This window comes from Osmerus mordax, chromosome 24 (assembly GCF_038355195.1).
Source record: "Osmerus mordax isolate fOsmMor3 chromosome 24, fOsmMor3.pri, whole genome shotgun sequence".
NCBI classification, from domain to species: Eukaryota; Metazoa; Chordata; class Actinopteri; order Osmeriformes; family Osmeridae; genus Osmerus; species Osmerus mordax.
In genome coordinates, this window is record NC_090073.1 from 6,248,750 (window position 1) to 6,263,622 (window position 14,873).

Consider the following 14,873-nt stretch of genomic DNA (forward strand, 5'->3'; position numbering starts at 1 on the left):
CAACGGGCCCGATATTGGATGGTAATCTACAGTTTAGGATGTGTATTCACCGCCACAGACATACACAGCCCTAGTCCCGATGGCGAGGTGCCAAGTGGGGTTCGTGACGGTCCCATTTGAATGTGTATCACTTTATTTCCAGCGTGTGAGATATCTATCATGTGTGTTGTCAGTTGCGTTCTGCTCCGCTGGTCTGGTCAGCGCTGGAGAACGCCCGCGCCAGCCAATGACAGATGAGCCTTCTCTTCGGCTGCTCTGCTATGGCAACACAAAGTAACTGTTCCACGGCTTGTCGCAGATTTGAAATAGTGCCATCCAAATGGGCATTACTCGGAGGAACACATTTGCTCGGTGCCAGAGCTGGATAAAGGAAATACTTCTGTACGGGTAGTCGGACCTGATTAATCGAGAGGTTAATTTTGATACATGTGCTTAAGACGGTTATAGATTTTTTTTGTTTTTCTTTATTTGTGAATCGATACAGAGAAATGGCATACTTTGCGGTGCTTGTGACTGGTTTGTCTTTGGTGCCTGGACCTGTCATCATCTTTTACCCGCTGTGTTGGGTTGAGCAGCCAAGCCCAAAACAATCAAGTCGGCATCGAAAAGCTAATAAGTGTTTAATTAAAACTCATTATGAGTAAATTGCATCTAATCTTGTCGCCACGCAGCGTTGCTATGGGAACAAGATACCTTTACCTTTGGGTGACTCCCATGAATAAGTTTTATTTTTCCTTTTGAAATGTAATCTTTGAGGTGCAGAGGGGGGGGGGGGGGGGAAGGCTGTCAGCTAGGGACGTCTCGTGTGCGAACAGTACGACGGCAGTGCTAGTGCTGTTCTCTGTATCTATAAACATCACAGCGGGCGCTTATTTTCGAACTGTTCCCATTATGCAAATGTGGAGTACAGCTGAACTCTCAGAACTGCTGTAGCACTCCACAGCAAAAAGGTAGAAAAAGAACTCACCAAAGATTTGACGAAAACATTTCGGATTTTGATGTTCTAATTTAAAAGACTTGGCATGAGCTGCTACAATAATTTCATCGAACTATCAATGTCAATGCTGAAAAATACAAATGGTTGTGTTTCTACAAAAAAAAGGAAACAATATACTAATACTATGGTATATTGTTGGTTAGTATTCCACACAATAATCTTTTTTATGTGTACTTAAGCAAGAGTGCTGTTGTGATGACTATCAGTATAACAGTACTTGGATGCCTCGCACCTCCACCCAGACCCCAGCCATGCTGATATTCAGTAGAACAGCAGGACCTCCAGTGTGATATTGCTTTCATACAGTTCTACAAGCGCCATCTATTAGTTAACAGCAGTAAGAGCCAATATATTGTGATTTGTTTGTTTATCATTCATTCCGTACACAAATAGTTCCACAACTGTACTGGACTGTTGTCAAGCAACACAAACATTTACCTGCACACGATTGTGTGTCATTCATATTTATCTGTATGTTTCTCTCTTGGTAAACATTTGTAATGTATGTGATTTGTGAAAATATATTTATATTTGTGGTGCAAAATTAGTTTCAATCTAATGTAGATAATGACTGTTAATGTAAGCGGAGAGATAAATGTTTAGTTAAAAAAAGTTTATTTGTGTAGCACCTCTCGCAGATAAAAATCACAAGGTGCTTCACAACAAAATGCAATATAACACTACAAATTAAGAATACAGGAACATTTTTAATAGAAAACACGAGTCCCAGTACCACTATATCAGCTCTCATGGAGTGCCTCTTGTCCAGTCAAATGACTTGGTCAGAAGTAACTGTTGTATAGTGTAAGATAACCCTATTATACTGATTACTGGGGGCCAGTGTGTTCCTCACCTCTCCATAGGTGATGGTGTCATTGTAGCTGCGCATCTCTGGGTACACCTGCTCCAGGTACCAGCGGAAGCTTCGACACTGCAGTCTCTTTCTCAGGGCCACGCGTTCCGACACGTCGCCAAAGTCAACGCCAGGGTTCTGTTGGCAGGAGAGGAATACATTCACCTCACAGACACTTTGTCAAACGCCCGTCAAATAGGAGACCTTTGCAGTTGTCGACTTACAATACAGGGGTGACTCGCGTGTATTTCTGTGGTGCATATTTGCGTAGGGGTGAGCTTGTGTGTGCGTTTGTGTTTCCGTGTGGGGGTGTGTATGTGTGTGTGGCGATAAGGGTGTTTGTGCCGCGATGGGCTTGTGTATAGGTTGTGTGTGTGGAGTGGCGCGCGTGTGGGGGCATGCGTGCGGAGTGTGCGTACGCATGTGTGCATGAGCGTGCGCAGGCACGTGCGCATGCGGGTGCGGAGTGTGTGGGGGATGTTTGGTTCAGAGATGGATGGGCTGTTCCCGCCATGCGGGACCTTCATTGTTCTTTCATTAGACATGATACTATGCTGAGCAAATTCTAATCAGCTGCTTAATTATGAGGCCTCACGGCCCTGTCGGCATTATAGAGGTGGCTCCCCAGATTGATGGAGGGATGCCTAATAAGTCCACGGCTCTGTGCACTGGCCTTCTCTCTCTCTCTCTCTCTCTCTCTCTCTCTCTCTCTCTCTCTCTCTCTCTCTCTCTCTCTCTCTCTCTCTCTCTCTCTCTTCCTCCTCTCTCTCTCTCTCTCTCTCTCTCTCTCTCTCTCTCTCTCTCTCTCTCTCTCTCTCTCTCTCTCTCTCTGTTCCTCCCTCTCTGGCCCTCTTTGTTTCTCTCGCTCTCCGTTCCTCTCTTTGTCTCTCTCCTCTGTCTCCCTCTCTTCCTGTCTCCCCGTGCCTCTCTCTCTCCCTCTCTCTCAGGCTGTCCCTCTTTCTCCGTAACGCTCTGTATCTATTCCTCTTTCGCTCTCCGTCTCTCTCTCTCTCTCTCTCTCTCTCTTCCTCTCTCTCCTCTCTCTCTCTCTTTCGCTCTCCGTCTGTCTCTCTCTCTCTCTCCTCTCTCTCCCTCTCGCATGCACATACACACTCATTCATCGCCTCATTAACACCCCCAAGCTCTCACAAACTTCCCTGCGTCTGACTCCTCTCCTCCCCCAACTCCTCTGACATCAGCCATATTTCAAGGTTTGTAATAACAAATGCCGGTATCTGCTGTTACTGACTGCAGAATAACACTAACAAATTATTTCAATTTCAGAGGGGCTGTATGGACTGTGGTGACGACTGTACTGAATCACAGGCTCTGCCATCCAACCAAAAGTAATCATCCCCCTCAACGCCCCCCGCCCCCCCAACACCTCCCTGTGTGGGGGCAAATGGGAGCGAGATTATGTTTTAACAGGCTTTACATGTTACATGTTCCTGTACATTACATACAGGAACCGCACCGCAGGACAGCAGGGTAGTCGAGTGGCTCTGCCACCATGGTTGTAATTACGCTGGATGAGGGACGTTGGCCTGCTGGCTGGTTTGTCAAAGGGTTGTTTCTTAAAGTTCCTGTCTGGCTTTCTCTCTGAAGCATCTGGCCCCCCCATCCGCAGCCCCCCCCCCCCCCCCCCCCCCCCCCCCCCAAGCTCCATACCTCGTTTGAAGCAGCTTTGGACTTGTCAATAGGATTAGCTGGACTTGGGCGTGTGTTAATGTGACTTCAGAAACAATCCAAGCTGCTTCCGACCGACAATGAGGTTGGAAAAATGGTTGCGCCATTCCCAACCTTGGCATCTGGCTCCTGACACTGACATTGTTCATTCTGTGCAGTGCCACACAGCGCTTAGCGGAGCAATTAGTATTCCTACATCAACCTTGTTTTAGTAATGAAAAAAGATGTTTATTATTTACAAGCGTCGTTTCAAAGGCCCTTGAAAGCAATTACACGTAAACTGATGCGTATGAAAGCAGTCCCTGATTAAAGGAGCGCTCCCCTCTCATTCATGCGGCGCGCCTCTCCTCGTCTCAGAGGCCAGACGCCAGCCGGCGTCCGCCAACAGGCCCTGCCCGCCTGAAGGTCAACTGGGATGAAATCTGAATTCTGAATATCCATTGACTCCCGTCTCCAGGGGGAGAGGGAGAGACGGCTGGCTCGTCTGAATGAACAAGTGTGCAGAGCTCCTGGGCCTCAAGGGAGAGGGAGAAAAACAGGGAGGGAGGGAGGGAGGGAGGACGGGCGGGAGAGAGGGAGGACGGGCGGGAAAGAGGGAGGGCGGGCGGGAGAGGGGGCGGGAGAGAGGGAGTGAGGGAGGGAGCGAGGGAGAGGGCGGGTGGGCGGAAGAGAGGGAGGGAGGGCGGGAGCGAGCGAGAGAGGGAGGGCGAGCGAGCGGGCGGGAGGGAGGGAAAAGGAAAGAGCGAGGGAGAGAAGAGGGGAGGACTCACGTTCATGGGGATGTTCCAGGCCATGTAGACGTGGGATTTGTAGTCGTCCATCCAGACCTCGGCCGCCCTCAGGGCGTTCCTCTTGGCGTAGTAGTCAATGTCGTTGTTGTAGGGCTTCTTGATACGTTCGATGTGGGCCACTCTGGAGCAGGACAGCACCTCCATGCTGCCTCCGCACTGCCACACCTGGGGCGGAGAGTGGGAGCAGGGGAACCTAGAGTGAGGACTACAGCTTGTTTAAAGGCCCAGGTCTGCTGTTCTTATGCCTTGGCAGCTCAAAGGACGGCATCAATTGGACGCACCCGTACGGACTGCACAGGCAGTTAATGTGCAAACAAGGTTGTGTTGTGATTTGCAAATGTTGGCAGCAACCGCAACCACAACAACGAGAGCATGTGTTCTGTGAGAAGCCTCTTGTTAAGTCAAAACCTGAACAGTCCCGCTTCAACGGAACAGAACATTTGTATCGACGAGGGTTTCCCGTTCGCAGCTTCCTTGTTTGTTTTACAAGATGGCGCACTCGGGTTTTGCTTGGCGCAGGTATCAGGAGCCCCGCTTCCTTCTTTTCTGCTGAAGTGAGGAGAAAAGGAGGATGAGAAATAGGTTTGTTAAGGAACAGCCCGTAAATATGAGTGTCCCAGGAGAGCTGTCTGTGACGAACTGGGGCCCTGACACCACATCCCTGAATAGTGTCTACGTGTGCTCTGAGATAATGTATAAAAATAGACCGTAAACGCGTCTCATCCTGGCGAAAACGTCCATCACTGCAAAAAGTATCGATTCACTAAGGGCTCGAGAAATGCAGAGGCTCGACGGTGACAAACCCCACACTCGGGTTAGAAAAAGAGTGACTACTCTGGCATACAAGTGATTGGATTTTCACAAATAAATGACATAGTAACAACAGTTCCTTAAACAAAAGATTAACTTGTGACTACAAATGAAAAGCAGTTATAGAGTAGCTATAGCTGAGAGAGCAGCATAGTATGTTGCTATATACTGAGAGTCAGAGACACAGGAGTCTCTTAAAGACCATAATCACCATGCGTAACAGATGTTTCCAACCATTAACATCCCTCTGAACCCAAATGTAATACTGCCTGCTCCACATTAAAAACAGAACACGCCCCAAGTCCCAGTACGAGCCAGGGGAGTGGAAAGAGAAGCCGTTGCTGTTAAGGTTTATCTTACACCATAAATACAAGCTGCCATTCCAAACTGTCAGAAAACAGCAAGACTGCCGGAGGTATTATCATTTTCAAGGATATATTTGAAGTGGTAAACGAGTAACTCTCCTCAGAACGTACAGTAACAGGATATGCCGACATGGGTGCTCTTGCAGTCCTGTACTGGGGTTAGCACTGTGGATAGTCTCCAGTCCAGCCTCACACCCCCACCCGCCACCTACGGTCTTCTTCAGACCGTCTGGTGGACCCACCTCTCAAGAGCGACCAGTCACAACCCAAGCTCTTCTCCTGTCTGGCCCCCCAATGGTGGAATCATCTCCCCACCTCCATCAGAGATACTGACTGTCCCTCCACCTTCAAGACAAGGCTAAAGAAGAACTTGTTCCGGGAGTACAACGATACTTAAGACAGATTTGTTGGATCAGATGTTAGATTATTTCTTCCAGGAACACAATGACACTTATTGAGGGACTTGCTGCACTTGTTGGTTAGTTGTAACTGATTTAACTGCTTGTACTCGCTGTGAATTATATTATTTTTGCTTGCTTTCCTCCAGGTACACTCTAGCACTTTCAAGGATCATGGTGTTTAATTGAAATTAGTTTTACTACATGCTCTTCTGGTTCCACCCATTGGCACTTATTTGCTTTTCACAATGTATGCTTTATGTTTTGGCAATCCGCAATGTTTTTGGGCTATCTCGTTGTTTATGATCATTGACCTATGCACTTTTTGTAAAGCTCTTTCTTGTAAGTCGCTTTGGACAAAAGCGTCTGCTAAATGACTAAAATGTAATGTAACACTGTGGCTAAGTGGTTAACATGATCTTTGTGTCAGTGTCAATCACTTGGTGGACTTCTGGTCTGGGAATAGTACATATCACAGGTGCAGCACAATAACGCACACTTTAGCGACAGATTAGCATATAACTGTCAAAATACGACTTTTCTCTCCCTCCTCCATAATGTTTTCTGTCGTATCGGATGTAAACATTTCAGTTGTTGGATACTGCGTGTCAGCTTGCTAATCAGTAAGTCAAATCTAATAACTGAAGCAGTGTAAATTCTTCCCGAGAAGTAGGTCTACGAAATTAACTGAGACAAGATGTTTGAGTCACTAAGCCCCAAGCCATATGGCAAAGTGTGTCACGTTCTTGGAAATTCGAAAACAATGAAATATTAATCCAAGGCTCTATTATCATAATGCTCATGTGCGGCTACGCTGAGGAGTGTTTATGCCAGTGTGTGTTTAATTGAACGTTAATAAAAGACATTCGAAATGTTGGTCCTCTGATCCACTTCCAAGCGGTGAGACCTTCGCGGAGGGCCATTACTTCCCACCCTCGGTCGTCGTCTCACTTGGCTGCTCTTCCGTTTGGTGAACCTCAGTAGCTTAAAAGCATCTTTTACTGCATGAACTGTGTTGATCCCGACCAAAGCAGTCCTTCCTCTCTTTCGAATGTGTATTCCGGGTTAATCTTATGAACAACCACCGCCATTTTGTCCACAACCATTTTTGACTAGTCTCACAGAAAGAACCACAAGATAGAACAACGATGAGGAAGTACCTACAGTGTGCTGTTTATATGCGGTATAGATACAGTTGCTCTGCAAGCGCTTCAAGCGGCACCACAACCACACGAAAGACCTTCTCTATTTGTTTTCAAGAACGCATTTCCGAAAGCCCATCAGGAAGTATGTTCTGGAGTAGGTCCTCCCGTTGGCCCGAGGAGGTGAAAAGCTCCTCTTATGTTGCAGCCTAGCCTGCCACTGATAAAGGGTACAGAAGACGCGAGTGAGACTGCTCAAACAGTCCTGTTCTCTTCGGATGTGACATGTTTGGACACTCTGTGGGCAGTGTATCGGAAGAGTTGATAAAACACTTAGCGCACAGAGAGTTCAATTAGCCAGAGCGCTCCCTCTGCCCTCTCTCCATTAGCGGGCTGTCTGATGTTTTATCTGTCGATCTGAAATTGCTCCACTGTGTTTGTGGGATGGTTGATGTTGCTTGTCATTCCCATCTCCTACCAGTCCAAGCCACCATCGTGCACCCCAGAGTAATAGCTAGATCATTGCAGGGATTTGCCAGATACAAACACCATCTTTAATCCGGCCAGAAATATTCGTCACTGGTGCCTATCAGCTATAACAAGCGATACGTGACAAGGTAGTCACTGTTGGTAATCCATTCCTAAAAGCTCAAAGGGATAGCTCGGTTGATTATAGACAAGGAATTGCTGGAGTTACCATTTATTTTCTATAAGGGATGTTTTCTCACTGGAATATCCAACAGTCTATTGATGAGGACGGTCTTCATCTGTGTGTGACGTTAATGTCATATGTTTACCTTAACTTTGATTATCCCCGTTCCTGGGTGTGTGGGTGTGCGTGATTGTGAAGATGTTCTAAATGACCTCGCCAAGGACTCGTCGGAAAACACGCGACGGCGGAGGCTGGGGGATATCGTCTTGATTAAACAGGCAGCGGCACGGAACACGCAGTCTGTGGGGACTGGGGGGGGGGGTTTGTCTTTGAGCATCATCAGCCGCGATCTGACCTTTCCAACGGGCGACGGCTTCAGCCTCGGTAATGCCGAGCAGGAAACAGGTGGGCGCGCGCGGCACACTCCTGGCTTCTCATGTATGTCACGTTCCAGGTTGTCTTATCACGCTGACGCTCCCCTCCTATCTTCGGAGGCCTCAGCCGAAGTATTAGCAAAACAAATCAGACCAAATGCCTTATTTTCCCCCGGACACAAAAGGCATAATGATTATGTGATGATTGCACTAGTGCTGGGGCGGGAGACACAACACATGGATGACACACGCTGAGCGAGCTTCACCCCGGCAGCGCATTCTCCTCTTCTCGTTCCGGCGCAGCCAATCATTTCGATGCAGGTGTGATCATCTGGTCTGTCAAGCCAAGTTATGACACGTTTGGATGGAATTAATCAAACGCTTTGCAGTCGCAGCTTAACGGCTGTTAGACTCATGATGATTATTGGTTCGAGACACAACACAGTCCACTTAAGGCACAGGCATAACATAGCTGGGTGTTATTATCTTGTATTGTTATTGTTAATCTTTATTGATGCCAGGTTTCAAGAAAACAGATATTTTTTGCATTGGAGCCCTGCCTAAAATAGATATCATACACTGCATTGCCATATGCAGGATGTTTTCATATTCTGATATAAACCACAGGCCCATGACATTGCTCTTTCACAGGATCATCACCACAGCCACAGTAGTTGGTTAACTGGAGCAGCACCCTTGTGGCGGTAACCTCCAGAGAATTCAGAAAATAACTGTAAAAACCTCCCTCCCAAACCAACTACTAGCCACAGTAAACAGGTTTGAACCTGAACTGTTGTGCTGAAAAATCAATGCTGATGCACCCCTGTAGGAGAAAGGAAGACGATAGCTTTCCTTTCAAAACCGGAAAACGTATTGAACTCTCTACACCATGTCGTCAAAACAGAAGCTTCTTCCAGTGCCTTTGTTTCACATCCTGTGGCTCTCTAGTTCTCATATCCGCTTCCTAGCGGTCTCCGAAAATAACACTCACAAATGCATCCAGTCATATCTATCACCCGTCTATAGAGGGAAGAGGCAGGGGAAGATGAGGTCTGAGTATTGGGTCATGAATACCGTTTGGGATGATTTGTGATTGCCTGGAGCATTGCAGAATTTAATATGACTGCTTCATCTAGCATGACAGCTGAGTGATTTGACAGACAGCATTGAAAATTGCCTGGCAGTTACTCCCTGAGTGTAACGGGTCGTCTGCAGGGTCTGGAACAGGAGCCTAGGGTCACCCACAGTTCATCCCTATGGATATCGGCTATTTCGTATGCCTGGCTGAGCCATTGGGAGCCCTCTCAAGCATGGCCTGAGGCTACCTTTGATTGGTTTTCACACCAAGTATATTACGGAGTGTTTTATTGTATATGGCGTGCAGGTAGCCCCACGGATAGGGTATTGGCAATGTTTTCCAGTATCTTGACTGACAGTCATTGAAATGGACTGCAACACTGCCGTCGTTGCAAATGATATAACGGATCTGAGGTTTTGTCGAGTACATTTCAGTATCTTTGTCTGCTGTGTATTGGCGCCTGTTTGCCAGTCTAACTGCTATAGGAATCCATCCCCAGCTAAAGGATCCAAACCATCACCTGTCACATATTATGAGTGTGTCACCACATAAACAACTTGTTTCTAGCCCTGTCCCAACTTAGGGCCCACAGCCAGCATGACCAACCAGTATTTCCTTGTTGGCAGACAGTGCTGTAGAGTGCCCACATGTATGGTGTGCAACTAGGGACAATTCTTTTGAGTTTAAGCTACAGTGCAGCAATATTATGGACCTGCCTGGATTAAAGACATTAGGCAGCCATATCCCTTAAAACCACAGAAGGTTTGCTCACAAAACCTGGGCCTAGTTGCTAATGTATAGCAGAGAAGAGATCTGTGCAATTAAACGAAGACAGCCTCGTGTCCATAGGGTTGTTCTAGCAGACGGAGTAACAAGCTTAGGATAATCAGCCGAGGCTGGGGAATCTTCTTAATTGATAGGTTCGCCTCTCTAGAACCCGGCGCCCCCGGAGGGATATCTCTTTGAAACCAAATATCTAAAACGCTTGCTCGATTCAAAAGAAAAAACAACAAATGCTGATTTTAAACACAAAGGGGTAACCGCACATTCCCTCTCTGATGTGGTCGCACTGTCTCAGCCCTCGCTGTGTTGAATTCCCTGTGACAGCATGTGGCTTTAAAGGCTGATTTCATCTCAGAGCCCTCTGCTGAGCAGTGTTGACACCTAGCAATCAAAGCACTGGTATTATCACGCTTAACAATGCCATGCAGAAATGCGGATAAGGTTCTGTAGAAAGGGGCAAACAAAACAGTTAACAGTGTCATGGCTGCTGGAATAATGTTGCACTTCTGAATCTTTATCTTTTGCCATACTTTCTGTTTGCAGTTCGCATGTCGCTTTGGATAAAAGCATCTGATAAATGAATAAAATGTAAACGTATTGTAATAGGACAAAAACATTCCAATGTAAAGTGAAGCTTATACAATATAAATACTTGTACTGCAGAACCTTTATTTACAGAACGGTCTGTAAACAAACAAGGCATATTTTCTAGGAGTGTATACAATGCATGGTGTCAAACAGAATACCATAAAAGCTGAATAGGTAAACAACAAACAAGTAAAGACTCTCAGCACCAGAACCTTCTAGAATCTTCTGTTATCGGCATCAGCCTGAGCATCATTCAATCCGACTTCCATTCTTGTTTGTGCAAGTCAAGGGATACAGTAAGCCCGGTGTTCAGGAGCGATACTCTCAATGCGAGGATCATACAGCTCTCAGAACACAGTGACATACAGTAGTCACTGTGAATGCACAATCAGGAGCACAGAGCGCGTCTCCTAAGCCGTTCTGAACAACTTGAATACCCAAGAGGGAGGGACTGACGAAGGGACTGTAGCATCGTAGTTTGTTGCAGGAGTGTTGGTGTCAGTTAATCAGTCCACCCCCCCCCTGTCAACCCCCCCCACTCCCCCTCCCCACGAGGATGTCTTAGAGATGACTGATGTTTCAAAGCAAAGTGTGCTGAGGGCTTTATCCTGCTGTGGGTATTAGCATCCTCTCCGGAGCCTCCCATCATGTTCCTGCTCCTCTCCACCACATCGACAAAATGTACAGTTCAACCCAGGACATTTTTTGAAGCGAGGAATGCAGAGCTGCACGGCTTTGAACTCCAACGTCCACTGTCAAAGCTTCATTCAAAAGAGTGTTCCCTTTTATACTACCTGGATTAAGGTGACTGAAGTTGGCACCAAAAAAAAAAAAAACTGGTGTTTTGCTCAGTTACATAATCAAAATTTCACTTTTGACAACTAGGTCTGACAGTTTGAACAGTGGCAATTAACCTAAAAGCTGTTGAAGTTAATGAGAACAATGATCCACTGTAACATCTGCTTCTTGTGAAAGTTTGTCCAACTTATTGGCACAGGCGTCTTCGGAGAGAGTTTGATGCTAATTATCCGAACCATTTTTCCATTGCTTAATGGGCTCTGCAAAGACAGAAGGATGTGAAACACACAATAGTTCTGAAATGATCTTAATTGCCTCGTCAATGTGTGTTTAAAGATAGTTGCGAGTGCAGTCACACTCGAAAGTGGGCCCCTTTAATGAAGTTTATGACTCGTGCAGATAATAGGTGAGCTGACAAGTCTGCCTAATTACATGTTCCTCTGGTCCTGATGGATAGAGGCTCTCATTCTCTTTGGCAGCAGCCTATGTTCTGATCTCACAAACCCTTCGCAAACTCCAAAAGGCATTCAGGGATTTTCCAGGACTTGAGAATAAGCTGCATGCTGTTGTTTGGTGGGTATGAGGGGGGGGGGATTCACAACACAATCTGTCTCCGCATAAATTAGACAGACAGATTGCTGTTGCTGCTGGTGCTGTGCAGATTGCTGATATGGACCTACTAAAGACGACACAAAATAGAAAATGGAATTGTCTATACTTAACATAAAAATAACATGATAATAAGCGTTATCACCACATGGTGCAGGAAATCTCTACTCTATCCTCCTCCTCCTGACTGGTCTGAGGTAAAACCGGAACAAATCAGTATATAACTCTAAGTCCATTAAGCCTCTCGAGATTGATTAGGACCCTATAATTAATGCATACACTGAAGAAGACAAGCGCTTGATCGATACTGAACGGTCTCCCCCCATTGTCAGGCTAACACTGTACCTATCAATGGAGACCCCCCCCCTCCTCCTCCCACGTCCTCTGGTGAAGGACTGTATTCTCAGGGAATTCATCATTCAGATGCTCCGGAGAGAGCTGGAGGAGGAGGAGAGGAGGACCGGAGAACCCGTCTGCAGACGACGACTAGAAAAAGACCCCGGGGTCTGCTGTCACATGACAGTGCTCTCCTCCCGGACCCCGTGAATACATTCTCGAGCGACGGATCTAGCGCGTCTCTCTTTCTACGCTTCCCTTCGGAGCTGTGTCACGGTGCGGTGGCGTCACACACCTCCTCCAGCTGCTACTTAATCCGTGGTTCGGAAGGCAGTGCAGGGGCTGGGCTCCAAGTGTGACCGGCAGAACCATCCCGTGATGGAAATAGCCTTGGCAGCGAGTTCCAAGCGGCTGCTGGCGGTGGCGGTGAGGGCGACCACAGATGGCGGGAGGCCTAACATGGGGACGGCGGGGGCCCCGGCGGCATGTGTCAAGGTGACTTCCTGTTTTCCGTGGATGCAGGTGGGAAGGGCTGGGAGAAACACACAGAGCCGCCCCCAGCCTCGCTCCCCCTTTTGATAATGATCCGGTTACTGTCTTCATTTGTCTTTCTTATCAGATGGGTGAAGCTCTCTGCATAGTGCAGAAATAGATAAGCGATACACAGAATCAAGCAGATCTGGAGTCTGCGTCTCTCTCCTCCCAGTATCCAGAAACTCTACTCTCAGAGTATGAGGAAGGAGGGAGAAACTGACTTTAATCAGCTTCTTACCTTTCTTTCCAACCGCAGTGATTGGTGGAAAGTATAAGTCGATGGACAAATGCATGCGTGACGCAATAAAAATGTGTATTGACATCTGTGTCATTTTCATTCCTCTGCATTTTCATTTTGTTCCGTTTGCAAACTCAGCCTCATAGTAAGCAGTGTTTTAGGCTTTAGGAATCAGAAAAGGCTGTTGCAGGAGCTCCAATTCATTTAAACCTTTAAAATGTTTTTGTTTGCAGAAAAAAAGCGGTTGCTAAGTGATAAAACCATTCAACCTGTTTTCGTAAAACCCCTGATGATGCATGTCGCCCTCTCTCTGCGGTTCAGAGCTGGATCCATCTCTGCTGAAGGCTTTCCTCTCATGCCTTTCCCGCTAAATAATTCTACACATGAATACCTCTGACAAGAAGTTCCATGGTTTCTCAGATGTGAATCCTCTCCAGTGACATTATTCCTCTGACTGCATCACACTCGACACTACTGCGCTGCACGGCTGTCTGTTCAGAGAAGCACCTTTTTCTTGCACATCTTAACCTCCTTCATACTTAAAGAGGCAAGGGCCTGGGTGCCGAGGCAAGCCTTCTACACAAAGCTACACAAAAAGGCAGAACGCACATTCAATTATACAGAAGCTATAACCTTCATATGTGAACTGTGCTTTTCATAGGGATCCACAGAGAAATGGGCCAGGGCAGTGCTACTGAGAGCCACAGTGGCTAATTGTTAAACATGTTCCTGTCAATCAAAACTCTCCCAAATGGCCGCTCCTTGCATGCCCCACAATGAGCTGCCTCAGACAGGGTAACCTTAGAGAAATGATTGCCCTTATCTACCACGAGGCTCGATCTCTATTCCATTAACACCTGTGCTATGTTAATGGTCAAACTGACAGCTGGGGCTATTCTTAGTGGTTATTGTATGTGCTGCATTTGCTGAATAGCTAGCTTTGTGATGTGTACTCTTTCATTCACAATTAGAATTGTATAGGGAGGCAGCATTTGAGCAGCTGATGTGTTCATAGGCAGACATTTTATGCTGTCATTTGGGATGTGTTTTTTTGATGTCAGACCCTCTCCTGTCCTATGCTACTTCTCGGACAACCAATATGTCTAAACTGTTCAGTTCTTTGCAACACTGTAAGCTGGCAGACTGAGAAAAACACTTTTCAATAGGTTTCGTCTGAACTCAGCTTCATTTCCTTCGGAACCCACAGCGACACGGTTAGTTAACCATCAGCAGGCCTAATGAATAAGAAAACCTATTCTAACCTTGAAAACAACAGTTGGTGCTGGAATACATCACATTATACAATGACCAATAGCATCAATAAGAAAGTGTTTTGTTTGCTGGTAGCCTAATCAGCAATGTTGAGACACAATTGCAAAGTGTATGCATGTGTCTTATTAACTGGAAAATCCGAGCTATTGAAGCAACGTTAGCCTAGTCCATTTGGAGTTATGAGGGCATTGAAACAGTCATCACCCGCTATAAACGTCTGCTGAAACCATAAAGGGTTGACGCGATCTATAAATCCTGACCTACGCCTTCGTATGTTCAGAAGAGCTTTTCAAACGCAAGGAAACCCGTTCTGAAGTGCCGTTAAAGTCTCAAGTTTCAAGATTCGCAAATGGATGTGACGACAAGGGCCAATGAAGGTGGGATCTTTCAAGCATTTCTCATTTCCAATAAGCCAAGAGTGAGTCTAGATTTAAGAGTGGTTCCACTTGACTGGAGAGAAACATTTTCTGAATTTAAACGCTAGCCAATTCTTCACCAAGCCTCTCCGCTCACATCAAGCGTTAAATTTAACTCAAAGCCGCGGCAAAGAGATTTACATTTTCCGTATA

At 46.5% G+C, this 14,873-nt stretch overlaps 1 protein-coding gene across 1 annotated transcript in view; it reads right to left on the reverse strand.

The window, feature by feature from the left end:
- The window catches only part of galnt9 (polypeptide N-acetylgalactosaminyltransferase 9), a 43,006-nt gene that overhangs the window by 3,345 nt on the left and 24,788 nt on the right, over positions 1-14,873 (reverse strand). Inside the window, exons 7-8 of the mRNA XM_067228043.1 lie at positions 4,307-4,492; positions 1,851-1,988 (exon numbers count right to left, since the gene is read on the reverse strand). Of these exons, the coding sequence (XP_067084144.1) occupies positions 1,851-1,988; positions 4,307-4,492 (324 nt within the window). The remainder of the gene's footprint in view (positions 1-1,850; positions 1,989-4,306; positions 4,493-14,873) is intronic.